Source organism: Nelumbo nucifera, chromosome 1, assembly GCF_055504915.1.
Source record: "Nelumbo nucifera cultivar China Antique chromosome 1, China Antique-T2T, whole genome shotgun sequence".
In the NCBI taxonomy this organism is placed as follows: Eukaryota; Viridiplantae; Streptophyta; class Magnoliopsida; order Proteales; family Nelumbonaceae; genus Nelumbo; species Nelumbo nucifera.
The window spans coordinates 148,593,784-148,605,837 of record NC_142649.1 but is presented as its reverse complement, the minus strand read 5'-3'; the positions used below and the strand labels follow the sequence as shown (position 1 = coordinate 148,605,837).

The following is a 12,054-nucleotide window of genomic DNA, read 5'->3' as shown; positions in this document are numbered from 1 at the left end:
GATTATAGGAAGGACAGCAGATCAGTAGGAAATCCGGGCTGCATCCGGACATAGAATCAGCCCCCCCACAGCGTCCAACAGCACATCCTCGCCGTCTATTGGGAGCATCTCCCGGACGTTGTGGGGGGCTGATTTGGTAATTCACACTAGTAGTTAATCCACTTTCATTTGCTGAAGTAGATCCGGTCTCCCTGATACCTACATACAATTGTCAATTAGTCCAGTGTCCTCTTTGATGACCATCTGATTGGAATAAGTGGTGGGACCTGTCCAATCAGAAGGACAGGTCATACCATCCGTAGCGCTATATTGCAGAAGACTTCGATCCGTGCAAGCCTCATTGTCTTAATCTGTAACAGGGTGACCAAATTATTATTAACCCTTGTATTCTCCCAGAGTTCAGAGTTCTCTTTGATAGTCTGATCTGATACCAATAACGAGCACTTAAAAAGAAAATATGGAGAAGATAGGGAGGCGATTCCAAGGGAAGGTAGCCATCGTCACTGCGTCCACACAGGGGATCGGTTTCAGCATCGCCGAGAGACTTGGCTTGGAAGGTGCTTCTGTTGTCATTTCTTCTCGCAAGCAGGTTCGTGGTTTATTATTATTATTATTTTTGTTTTGATCTTTTTTGTTCAGATAAATTTTTGAGTTCAATTGCGTTTATCCAAAAAGTAGAAATTTCCCCCATTTTCCTGCTATCCGGATAAATCAAGGGTGAATTCATCTAGGCTTGGTTGGGTTTGTGCAGAACAACGTAGATAAGGCAGTTGAAAAGCTTAGAGCTCGAGGAATCGACGTATTAGGGGTTGTTTGCCATGTTTCGAATGCCCAGCACAGGAAGAACCTCATAGAGAAGACTGTTCAGGTAATAGAAGTCATTAATACATTTCTTTTTATCTTTTTTTCTCTGTTCTAGTATTCAGGATTTAATTTTGGGAATAAAACGGTTCATGCTCTGATTTTCTTCTTTCATTTCAAGATGAACTTACCTTATGGGGTGAAGCAAAGGCTTCCTTCTTTTTTTTTAGTTCGACTCTTTTTTCCTTCTTTTACTCGGAAAATGTATCTTGTAGCGAGTAATAGAGTTATGATATTTTAGGATTCAAACATGCCTTCTACATCTTATTTTGTCATTATTTGTTTTCTTTGAGCTAAGCTCAGTAATTACAAAATGATGTCCAAACCCCTTACTCTTGTTAAAATTTCGTCCCTTTTTTATGGATTGGTAAGATCACATGATTACGGTTGTAGGCTTTGTAGCAGCTCGCCCACTTTGACTCCTACTTCTGTAGCTTCTGCTTTTGTTATTGTGCCCAGACCAATTTTAACAAGTAAAACTGTTGTTTTATCTCTGTCTACTGAATGGGGGAGAAAATTCTAGATTCTTATTATTAAAGTGAAAAATCTGAATTCAGTAGGTCTTGACTATTCCTGCCGGATTGATGGTTTCCTCGAATACAAATATATTCTTTTGAATATGGCCATGCATTTCATAACGATCCCAAAGGATTTCCTGGTGTTTCACACTTTCACTTAACTTAGAAAATGAACCTGAATAAAGGACAAAAGATTTCTGGGTGTTTCACTTAACTTAGAAAATGAACCTGAATAATTGAGAAATGCACGAGTGTTGCAAGATATGAAAAGAGATGACCAACCTTTGTTCTGAGAATCAGTATGTGTGTGTGTGTGTGTGTGAAAGGCATTGCTCAGGTTACTGATCTAGGCTTTATATTGATTCAAAGCGCTCCTTGTCAAATGGCCTCTCTTTGCATTAATTACCTTTTATTGTTTTGGCTTTTTTTTCCTTCCCCTTATGACTTTTGGGGAGAAAAGAATAGGCTTCCTAAGAGGTCCCCACTTAGAATATAAATATGAGTTCTCTACTAGATGACACAAAGTTGTGAATTGGAGCATCTGATTTAATGACAGGAGAATTAGATTTCATTTTTTGAGTTTTAGTTTATATCTTATAGATCATGAGTGGAGAAGCTAAGAGATGGTCTTCTTTCTTGCTGCTTCATTTATCCTTTTATGTGGCTATGGTAATTGGTTTGTAGGTTATGACTCCATGGTTGTGTCTATGAGTGCATGGACTCGTGCATGTGCTGTGTAGACTAACTCATAATCTTGATGATAGTATTCTCTTTATCTATTATTGTTGGGATTTGGTTTTCTGCTTCATGATCAGAGCTTGTTGACTTGGTTGCAGACATATGGGAAAATAGATGTATTTGTATCAAATGCTGCTGCCAATCCAGCTATAGATGCTATTTTGGAAACTAAAGAATCTGTCCTTGATAAGCTCTGGGAAATCAATGTCAAAGCTACCATACTTCTCCTAAAGGTGATTTTAAGGCTCCTATCAGGTTATAAGGATAGTAGAAATGTGGAATGGCATAGCAGGAATATATTATACACGTGATACATAACCTGTGCCACTCATAGAGAGGCCATTATGTAAATGGTGATGTTGGCCCCGATTAAATTATCTAATGATTCAAGAACTACCATGATCAGATTATAATTATTCTATTAATTGCTTTTTTGAACATTAAGAAATAAATGGTTGGACAAACTTTTAGTAATATGGCTAGAATAATTTGATCCTATTGATTGTTTATGATGGTAAATCTTTTCGATAGGACGTCTTGAATGGTTTGGTCACATTGTAGCTTCAGGCAAGCTGTTACTTTGGTACCTCATTTGTTTTCTATGAAGATATCAAGATTCACTTCAGTGCCATTACAGGATGTAGCACCACACCTGTCGAAGGGATCATCAGTTGTTTTGATTTCATCCATTGCAGGCTATCAACCACCGGCATCAATGGCCATGTATGGAGTGACAAAAACAGCTCTTCTTGGGTTAACCAAGGTAGCTAATTAATCGAATGTTCTCATTTAGTATCTGATTTTTACTTTCAGGATTAGAGAAATCTACTTTCTGTTTGCATAAAATGTTTAATGATATGCCAACAGAAATTTACTTGTCTCTTAGGCTCTTGCATCTGAGATGGCTCCAGATACCCGAGTCAACTGTATAGCTCCTGGTTTTGTACCTACCCACTTCGCTGATTTTCTCACAAGAGATGAAGATAGAGTAAGTGTATCTCTATCCTTCAATCGTGCCCATATTGTTTTACATAAAACATAATTTATGTACAAGTGTGGATCGCTGTTTTTCAAATATTTTTTTATCAGCTCGCTGTTTTTCAAGAGTTCACATCTGCGCCCCACAAGGGGGCACCCCACTACGTCCCACAGCACATCCCTCCCGTGTTTTGGGAACATCTCCTGATAATAGTACCAGAACTGATGATGTGCTATGGGACGTTGTGGGGCACCCCCATGTGGGGTGCAGACCTGAACTCGCTTTTTCAAAATTTTTCTCCTCATTCTATGTTTCTCTACAGGAGGTTGAGTTCCCCAATTCCACATTATTCCCACATGTTAAACATGGTTTGCTTTTGGTTGCAGAGAAAGCATCTTGAGGAGAGGACCTTACTTGGTAGGCTTGGAACCACCGAAGACATGGCTGCAGCCACAGCCTTCTTGGCATCTGATGATGCGTCTTACATAACAGGAGAGACATTGATTGTAGCTGGAGGAATGCCATCAAGACTGTAGCATTTTCCGTTTAGTACCTTTCTTTCTATTGCTTCAGAATGTAATTCACTTTTGCTTGGATTCTGGTTAATGTGATGTTACCAATTTTATCTTCTTAATACTTGTTATACTAAACGAAGCTGAATAACCTAATAACCACTCGAGCAGTTTACTTGATGGATGTGTGTGTGTGTCAGCGTTTTGCATTTATTTATTTATTTATTTCAGTTTTTAACTCCAGCAAGCTCGTTTCAGTAACCAGTTTGTTTGTGTTTATTGAGGGGAAACCTTTTTCGACAATAAAATAATTTTATCATTTTCTGTACGATATCACCTTCAAAAAATTCTGTACAATACCATCCGTCTTTTGGACTGGATGGAGTCTTCTAGTTGATTAACTAATGCAGTTAGACTGACTTTGTTAAAGTCTAATTTTCTTATTTTAAAGGACAAATTTCTTAAATTATCCATATGGTTTAGTTAATTGATTAACTCTACCCTCATTATTTGAATATTATCTTAAAATACTCTTACTGTGGTCGTTAAATATTAATGGAAAAAGCAAAATGTAAAATTTGTCTCCATTATTCTTCAAAATTTCAAAACAAAACTCAATTAACGAAAATTTTTAAAAACCTTCCTCAGTTCTCAGTCATCTGCATTTGTCATATCTCGCTACTGCCACTACCATGATATCGCTACATCCATTGTCCACCAATGACAAACAAGTAATCTCATCTCCATCTCTTCTTCCACTCTCGTCTCTTGCATCCCATCTCCCAACTATATAATACCCATCCCTCATAATTCTTACTCTTCGTTCCTCACCCTGTTCCCCCTTTCTTCTTTGGGGTTTTTACTGTTCAGCCCACCCCCAGAATTTCTAGTTCCACCATACGGGTGGGGTAGGTGTCAAGTTAAAATTGATGTTAATTCATGGACGGGTATGGTGTTATAGATGGAACTATTTATAATTTTAAATTATTGTAGGTCTATAATTCAAATCAGAATTATGAGGTAGAGTGCAGTCTAAAAAAATCCCTTCTTTCTTCTATTCGTTTTTTCTATTGTGTTGCACGTTGCAATTAACCTGCAAAGCTCACACTCCCCATCTGAAACAAAATTCATTTCTATATCTCCAAATCCCCCGAGCCACAAAAATATTCAAGTTGAACAAAGTATAGAAGTCCAAGCGAAGTTTAATATACATAAATTAGATAAGAAATCAAGAGGCAAAGTGAAATGCTTGAAACAGTAAAATACCTCCTCGGTTCCGTCTGCACAAGCGGCTTTAGCTCCAAGTCGACAGCCGATCAGGTCACCTAAAGCCTGTTCCGATGCTATATGAATTAATATCCTCTCATGTGTATATGTTAGTATCCGGCCGGGCGGAGCCAGGAGCCATGCCCCCTTTATATTTCAGAAAATCTCCACCGTAATACAGCTTTCTATGTAAATTTTTCCCTCCCCACTCTCTACCTTCTTATGAATCCATCCATACTTCATTTAGATTTTGTCCTCTTTATAAAAATTTCCTGTCTCGGCCCTTATTCTGACTTTGTTAAATAATGGTTACTTGGTGCCACTTCAGGGATCGGAGTTGAGACGGTAGAGTTTTAGTGAAACGTGGCGTCAGGCTTGTCCTCCCAGCTCGCAACGTGAAAACTACCGACAAAGCCAAGGCTTCGTATCTTGGCTGAGCTTTCCCAATACAAGATCGTTGTCATGGCTTTCGATCCCAGCTCTCTCTCTTCCGTTCAAAGTTTCATTTCCGAGTACGAGTCTCTCAATCTGCCTCTCAATCTCTTCATGTGAGATGCCTAAAATTTTTTAAAATAACGTCTCTTCTCTTTAATCTTGTTAATATTATTTTTTCCTTGTAAGTTGACAAGGTGTCGAGTTGAGATCTCCCTCAGTTGTCAAAGTGCTGAGCCAAGATCTCCCTCAGTGACTAAGGTGCAAAGTCGAGGTCTCCTGTAATGGTCGAGGTGTCGTCTTGCACGAGCTCGATTCGAATTAGAGACTTGAGTTTGAGCTCAGAAGTTAGAGCTCGACTCGACTCAAACTCAACTACCTTTGATTGCAGGTCCCCTAGCAGCCAAGATGTCGAATTGAGGTATTTCTCAGTTGGAGAGTGGTATTCTTGTAATTTATAAGGAGAGAGAGATGGAAGGAGAGAGAGAGATGGCATTCTTATAATTTGTAAGAAAAAGAGAGAGTTGGTAGGAGAGAGAGTGGCATTCTTGTAATTTGAAAGAAAAAAAATCAAGAGAGAGAGAGAGAGAGGGTTGGTAGGAGAGGTGGCATTCTTGTAATTTCTATGAAAAAAAGGCAAAAAATATTGTTAGATTCCATTTCCCTCATCCTCAGGCCTTTTTACGTACACATTTCGTCTCCTAGAGGCTTATTAGAAGTTGTCCAAGAAGAAACTGGAAATAAAGAAAAAAAACCCAAACACTTGTTTGTCCCACAGTTCAGAAAGAAAAAGGCTGGTTCCCTTGTTTTTGATTTGAAACTCTATAAGAGATTTCTCCGTGACAGAAAGGTATTCTAAAGATTTTTGAAAAATATATCAGTCAATTGGCTAAATCATAAGGGTTGTTTAAAAAAATTTGCCCTATTTTTTAAAGATATTTAGTGAAATTAGTAAAAACTGTTTAGAGATTAAATATGGTAGAGATAGTACTATTCTAGTAGACATCAACTTAACTACCTTATCAGATATCAAAGTGGGTAGGTCATCATGTCAAAATGGGTTTTCTGGTAATGATTTAAATGCAGCTTTTTTTTTCTTTTTTTTTTGTACTATAGTAATTAAGTATGTGAAGAATTTTTTCTTTATATTAATTACTTAGATTTTAGATACATCATAGTTAATATATAAATTGAAAATTAACAAAAGTAACAATATAACTAAAACTAAACTTAAATGCTTGTTGTAAATGTGCACGTGCATTGCACGTGGGAATTTTAAATTATAATGACACTATTTATTATTATTATTAACTCTTTGTATTCCATTTCTATCATAAATAAAAACAATTTATATTTTAACAATTATGTTTATTTAATATGATGAATATAGAACATTAGAAATGTTTCCAAATGCTTTTGACAAAATTCTACACTTTTTTATTTTTTATGCTCTATCTTTTTTTAAATATTTATTATTCAATTATGACATCATGAGTTACTTTAAAAAGTTGGACCATTGACCCTCCATTTAAATAAGAAAATAGCTTTGCTTTCTGATTAATTTTAAGTAATATATATTTTCAAAAAAAAATTAAGTAATATATTTCATCTACATTATATAAATAATTTCTATTTATCATACTTAATTTTTGTTTGACATAATTAATATATAATTTTTTATATATTCTTTTGATTACTTGTACTTTTTTATTTTTTTTCAAAAGATTTACTATTTAGCTATCATATCATCGATTAATCCATTTGATCCAAACCACTAACCCACCACCCAAAAAGAAAAATAGTGTGATTTCTATGTTGACATTAAACTTTGTATTATATCTCCATCATTGATAAAATTATTTCTTATGTATAATACAAATTTTTGTTCAATATAATGAATGTATAATATTAGATATGTACCCAATATTTATTTTTTTATAAATATATAACACTAGATATGTGCCCAAATGTTTCTTTATATTTTTATTTTTGTGGTCTTATTTTTTATTTTTAAAAATGATATTATTTGACCATGTCATCATTTCATTTCTAGGTTGATTTTTAATTTCTATATATATTTTTTTGCATTTTATCTATTTTTGAATTTTATTATTTAATTGTGAATTTGTGACAACATGGATTGTCCCATTTGACTGAAAATGATTTAATTTCTCACCACCACCTAGATGAAAACGCTTTTTTCAAGATATATTTTAAAAGTATAAGTTTTTATGTTATTGAAATTATTAATTTATTATATATTGATTTAATTAATAGAATTTAATGATGAGAAAAAAAAATGCCCTAAATATATGATTCAATGAAGGTGAATGCAAGTTAATTCCTTAAATGTTGGATTTAATGAGAGGGAGTTGAATGCATTGAATATCTTAAAATTACCTATTTTCAAGTCATTTAATATCAATAATCAATTACCATATTTGCCATATTTTTTATAAAAAAATTTAAATATGGAGGGGTAAATTTTTTCCTCAAAAAATTCCAGAAATATTATTGAGGCTATTCATACTTTTTAAAGTAGTATAGATTTATTAACTTGCATATATGTATGCTTTAATTGCCCTACCCTTTTCTAATAATTTTAATTCATAGTTCAGATAAACTATGTCTTCTGATGTATTTATTCCTTGATTTATGGCTATTTTAGCATTGAATTTAGTTTTATTGATATATTTTTGAGATTTTTTAAGTTATCTATGTCCATGCATTTTCAAATTGAAAGAGGGTGTTTTTAATGTGTGGTGTGATTGAGGAGAAGACATCAAGGCTCACTTCAAAATAATGATTTTGATGGAATCACACATATTATAGATATTATGTTTTCAAGATAAATATTTTGGAACAAAATATTTTTTGCAAGTGCTCATATGCAAAAAAGAATTATCCAAAAATATTTTTAAATGTTAAAAAAAAAATGAGGAAATTGCTGAAAACCAACAATTTTTTTGTTCCAGAACTATAAACCATGCATCCAAAAAAACACAGAAACACTTGTTACCTGTGGTGTGTTGAATGTTGTAGAATCCACTGGAACACAAGATATGCATGACACCAAACAAATCTTTCATCTTTCAGGCTTAAACCAGAACACATTGGTGTATCTTTCTTCTTACCTTCATTCTCACTTGATTGTTTTAGGTTGAAACATTCTTATTTGTCTTGCGTAGAAAAATCTTCAACCTTCCATGTTTCTGTTCAGGGTTGAGCCCATCTCTCTCTTATACAGATAAAATTTTCTCAAACAAAACTGTACCTTGTTTATGCTCACATTGACACAAGCAATGAAAAATGAAAAATGAATAAATAAAAAGAAAAGAATAAAAAATGTAAATGACAAAAAAAAAGAAAAAGAAAAATAATCATTGTTACGTCATTACATCTTAACATGTTTCTTTTTTCCTAAAAGAAAAATGAAATTAATTAAGAAATGCCAATAGTCTTGCCTAGTATCCAGAGCACGAGAGACATCTCGACCATAACAATTGTGTGGAGAAAAGTCCGATCCAGAAGGAACCCGTAAACCGTAATCCCCGCTCCGTTGTTCTCAAAATACGTTACTGCACCCATTTTTTTCTCAATATTAATTGATTAACAATCAACAAATGACAGGTGTCTAACCAACGCATATATATGCAAACAAACAATAATTATCCACTTATATTAATTAATTTTATACTGTTATTATTATTATTTATTGTATTTTATTTTATGTTGTAATATTATTCTCGAGAGCAAAGTTTTGGGTTTTTGGCTACTAGTAGTAGCACTGAACCCTACTCAAGATTAAAGTCTTCCCTCCGTCAGAGTTGTTCTCATCCACGTTTATGTTTCAACTTGGGTGGAGACGTGGAGTTGGCTTGAGCATTTGTTGAAATTTGAAGGGGGCCCGAAGCCCATGTTGTTCTGTAGAGATCCACATTCCACACTCAACTCAATAAAGTTGGGTTGGGTTGAAGTTGAGGAGTGATGGTCATTAGTCTTTCTTTTTTTTTGTGCAAAACTCACCAAGAGCTTGTCTCTTTTGGAAGGAGATGGTGTGAGCATAAGCTGGAACTATGATATTGATGTTATCCAGATCATCATCGCCGTCATTATCCTCTTCTTCATCGTCCAGTTCATCATTACCGTCGGACGGGAATATCTTGCTGTATGTAGGGGTCTGAGACGTCGGTGTGTGGCTGTCGGTACCATCGAAGAAGTCGATTGTAGCGAATACGTGCCACAAGGCGGCAAGACACTTGATAGATTGTGCCTTATGCGTGATCTTGATGGCGCTGCGCAGGCATATGAAGAGCCCCGTCACCAGCGTGATGGAGCACATCTGCACACACACACATATACACAGCCCAGGTCTCTAACCAAATTAGTATTATATGGTTGGTCATGTCTCATCTACTCTTGTCGATCGATCAAAATAATACATAGGAACTGTGGCGAGATCAGAGAGATGTTGGCATACCGCGAGTTCTCCAGACTTGAGGATGGTGACATTGGCGTGGGCACGGGTGGTGACGAGGAGGCAAGCAAATAAACTCGCCGTGACGAGGGTGAGGGTGTAGAGGATGAAGGCACGGAAGCGATGGCTTATGATGCGTAGGTGCCTCCTGATCCTGAGGTGCTCCTTCAACACCAAACCCACATTTGACTCTTTCTGGAACACCTGGGCGAAGTCTTGGATCCTCAGAATCTGGAGGTAGCAGATGAGGCGGAAGAGAACACAGACCAGGAAGAAGATGGAGGTCCGGTAGAGCCACGAGCACAGCTCAAGCGCGCATGCCAAGGTGTCGCTCACGTAAATGTTTATCAGGAATGGGATACCGGCCTTCCCGGAGCTGTACCACCATATCTTGTAGCTGCTTTCCGCCGCGAAGCTTGGTACCACGAACACGGCTAGCATCTTCAATGATTTCTGCGTTGCATATATATTTAATTTAATTTAATTTGCTTCTTTTTAGTTGCTGATGATACTAATAATTTTTTTTTTCAAGAATAAATAAATTAAAGTTGACACTATAGTGATGACCCACTTCTCACTGATTGAACTGTTTTATGATTAAACAACAAAATGAAGACAGATCTTTTCCAGAGAAGATATATTTTGGAGACTTGTTAATTACTTTGTCTGCATTCGATCTTTGATCCTTTTCTTACAGGCGTAGAAGCTTAAAAGAGAAGTCTTTGTTTCACTTTTAATTGGACAAATGAGATAAGATCATGACAAAGAAGTAATTGTTGTTTTTTTGTTCTTGATCAAACTATAGATTATAAAACAAAAAAAAAAGAAGGAAAAAGAAGATTTCTCTACCACAATTAATTCTGAAAAAGGAGGATTGCAGCATCATCATTTATATTACTTGTTTACGTTGAATTCTATTTTATACTTGAGCTCCAAATGTGTGGTTGAACGGGTCTGATGCAGATTGATTTTGTGGTTAATTCGTTGAGAAAATGGAGGATTTTGGCTGAAAATGTGATCTTTGAAGCAAAAACTGAGAAAATTTGCAGTTTTTATTAAACTGAATTTGCTCTTGGGCATGAGCCTTCTATTTGTTTCTTTCTCTCTTTTTTTCAATTCATTTCTCTGAGTTTCAACATCCTTAGTACAGCATGAAATTAAGCAGGAAAGAACCAGACACCCAATTATTTGAATCCAAAAACCCAGAAATTAAAAACGTAAACAAAAAAAAGGGGATTGTTTAAGCCAAAAATCCAACCTAGCTTAAAAATTAAAAAAGAAAAAGAAGAATTCTTTTATTTCTGGTAAGCAAGTTCCCCAATATTCAATGATAATATTTATCAAAATTTCATAAACTCAATTCAGAGATGTTGGGTTGATAACTCAGCTAATTAAGACTCCGGATTGGCTGGAGACAAAATCACGAAGATGGAAAGAAGAGGAAGAAACATACATTGAGCTGCTGTATATAACCGTGTCGAACCTTCTCGCTCTCATCGCAAAGCTTATCGAGGAAGAGAAACCTGCGAAGACCGTACTTGCGAATAAAGGCAGAGAGACAGAGGAAGGAGACAGTGGCAACGGAAGATAGAGAGAGTTGAACAACCCCGTCGAAACGGCGTCGATGTTTGTGATCGCAACTCCGACAGGCGAGGAAGAAGTATGTGATAAGCGGTACGACGATGTTCATGAATAGGAAGAAAGTCCAAGAGAGAAAGGTGGTACAGGTATTAGACTGATCGACGCACATATATCTAAGCCACGATCTAAAGCTCTGCAGTTCATCTCTTGGGTTAGAAAAGCAACGCGTAAGGGACCTCGCTCTCGTTCTGGGAGTTCTGTTCAACAAAGCTTCTCTGTCGTCCCCCATTTTCATGGATTTCTATCTCTAGGCTACTAGATGTGGATCTATCTCTTTAACTTGCGTCCTTTGGCCACTCCTCCTCCCTCGAAAAGAGACCAAGTTTAAGAGAAGAAGTGAAATTTTCTTTTTTAATTTCTTAATGAACAGAATAATAAAATGCAGAGGGAGTCACTGGTCAGGGAGGGAGAGAACCTAAAATAGGTGTGTGGGGGGGAGGGTCGGAGGCGGAGGCGGAGCGAGCCCCAAGGTAAGGATCGGCCTATACTACTAATCTAGGCGGTTTTCGGGGAGTGATCCGGGTGAATCCAAATCCGAATTAAATGCTTATAGCATGCTTATCTGGAATTCTGGATCTATTATATGTATATGTGGATGGAGTTGGAATAAAAGGGTCAGAAAAGATGACC

General features: G+C 36.1%; 2 protein-coding genes across 3 annotated transcripts; one reads left to right on the top strand and one right to left on the bottom strand.

The window, feature by feature from the left end:
• The first annotated feature begins 344 nt into the window (after positions 1 to 344).
• IBR1 (indole-3-butyric acid response 1) lies at positions 345 to 3,788 on the top strand. 2 transcript variants are annotated; one of them, XM_010271761.2, is made up of 6 exons: positions 345 to 589; positions 752 to 868; positions 2,216 to 2,350; positions 2,755 to 2,880; positions 3,004 to 3,105; positions 3,483 to 3,788. In XM_010271761.2, the coding sequence occupies exons 1-6, from the start codon at positions 458 to 460 to the stop codon at positions 3,630 to 3,632; spliced, it is 762 nt and encodes a 253-aa protein (XP_010270063.1). In that variant the 5' UTR covers positions 345 to 457; the 3' UTR covers positions 3,633 to 3,788. The 2 variants fall into 2 exon arrangements, with proteins under 2 accessions (XP_010270063.1, XP_010270064.1); XM_010271762.2 differs by lacking the exon at positions 3,004 to 3,105.
• Positions 3,789 to 8,459: 4,671 nt separating this feature from the next.
• LOC104606514 (uncharacterized) lies at positions 8,460 to 11,803 on the bottom strand. Its single transcript, XM_010271760.3, has 4 exons — positions 11,237 to 11,803; positions 9,787 to 10,236; positions 9,333 to 9,648; positions 8,460 to 8,884 (listed from the first exon to the last, which is right to left on the bottom strand). Exons 1-4 carry the CDS (start codon positions 11,657 to 11,659, stop codon positions 8,748 to 8,750), a joined length of 1,326 nt encoding a protein of 441 aa, XP_010270062.1. The 5' UTR covers positions 11,660 to 11,803; the 3' UTR covers positions 8,460 to 8,747.
• Positions 11,804 to 12,054: the final 251 nt, after the last annotated feature.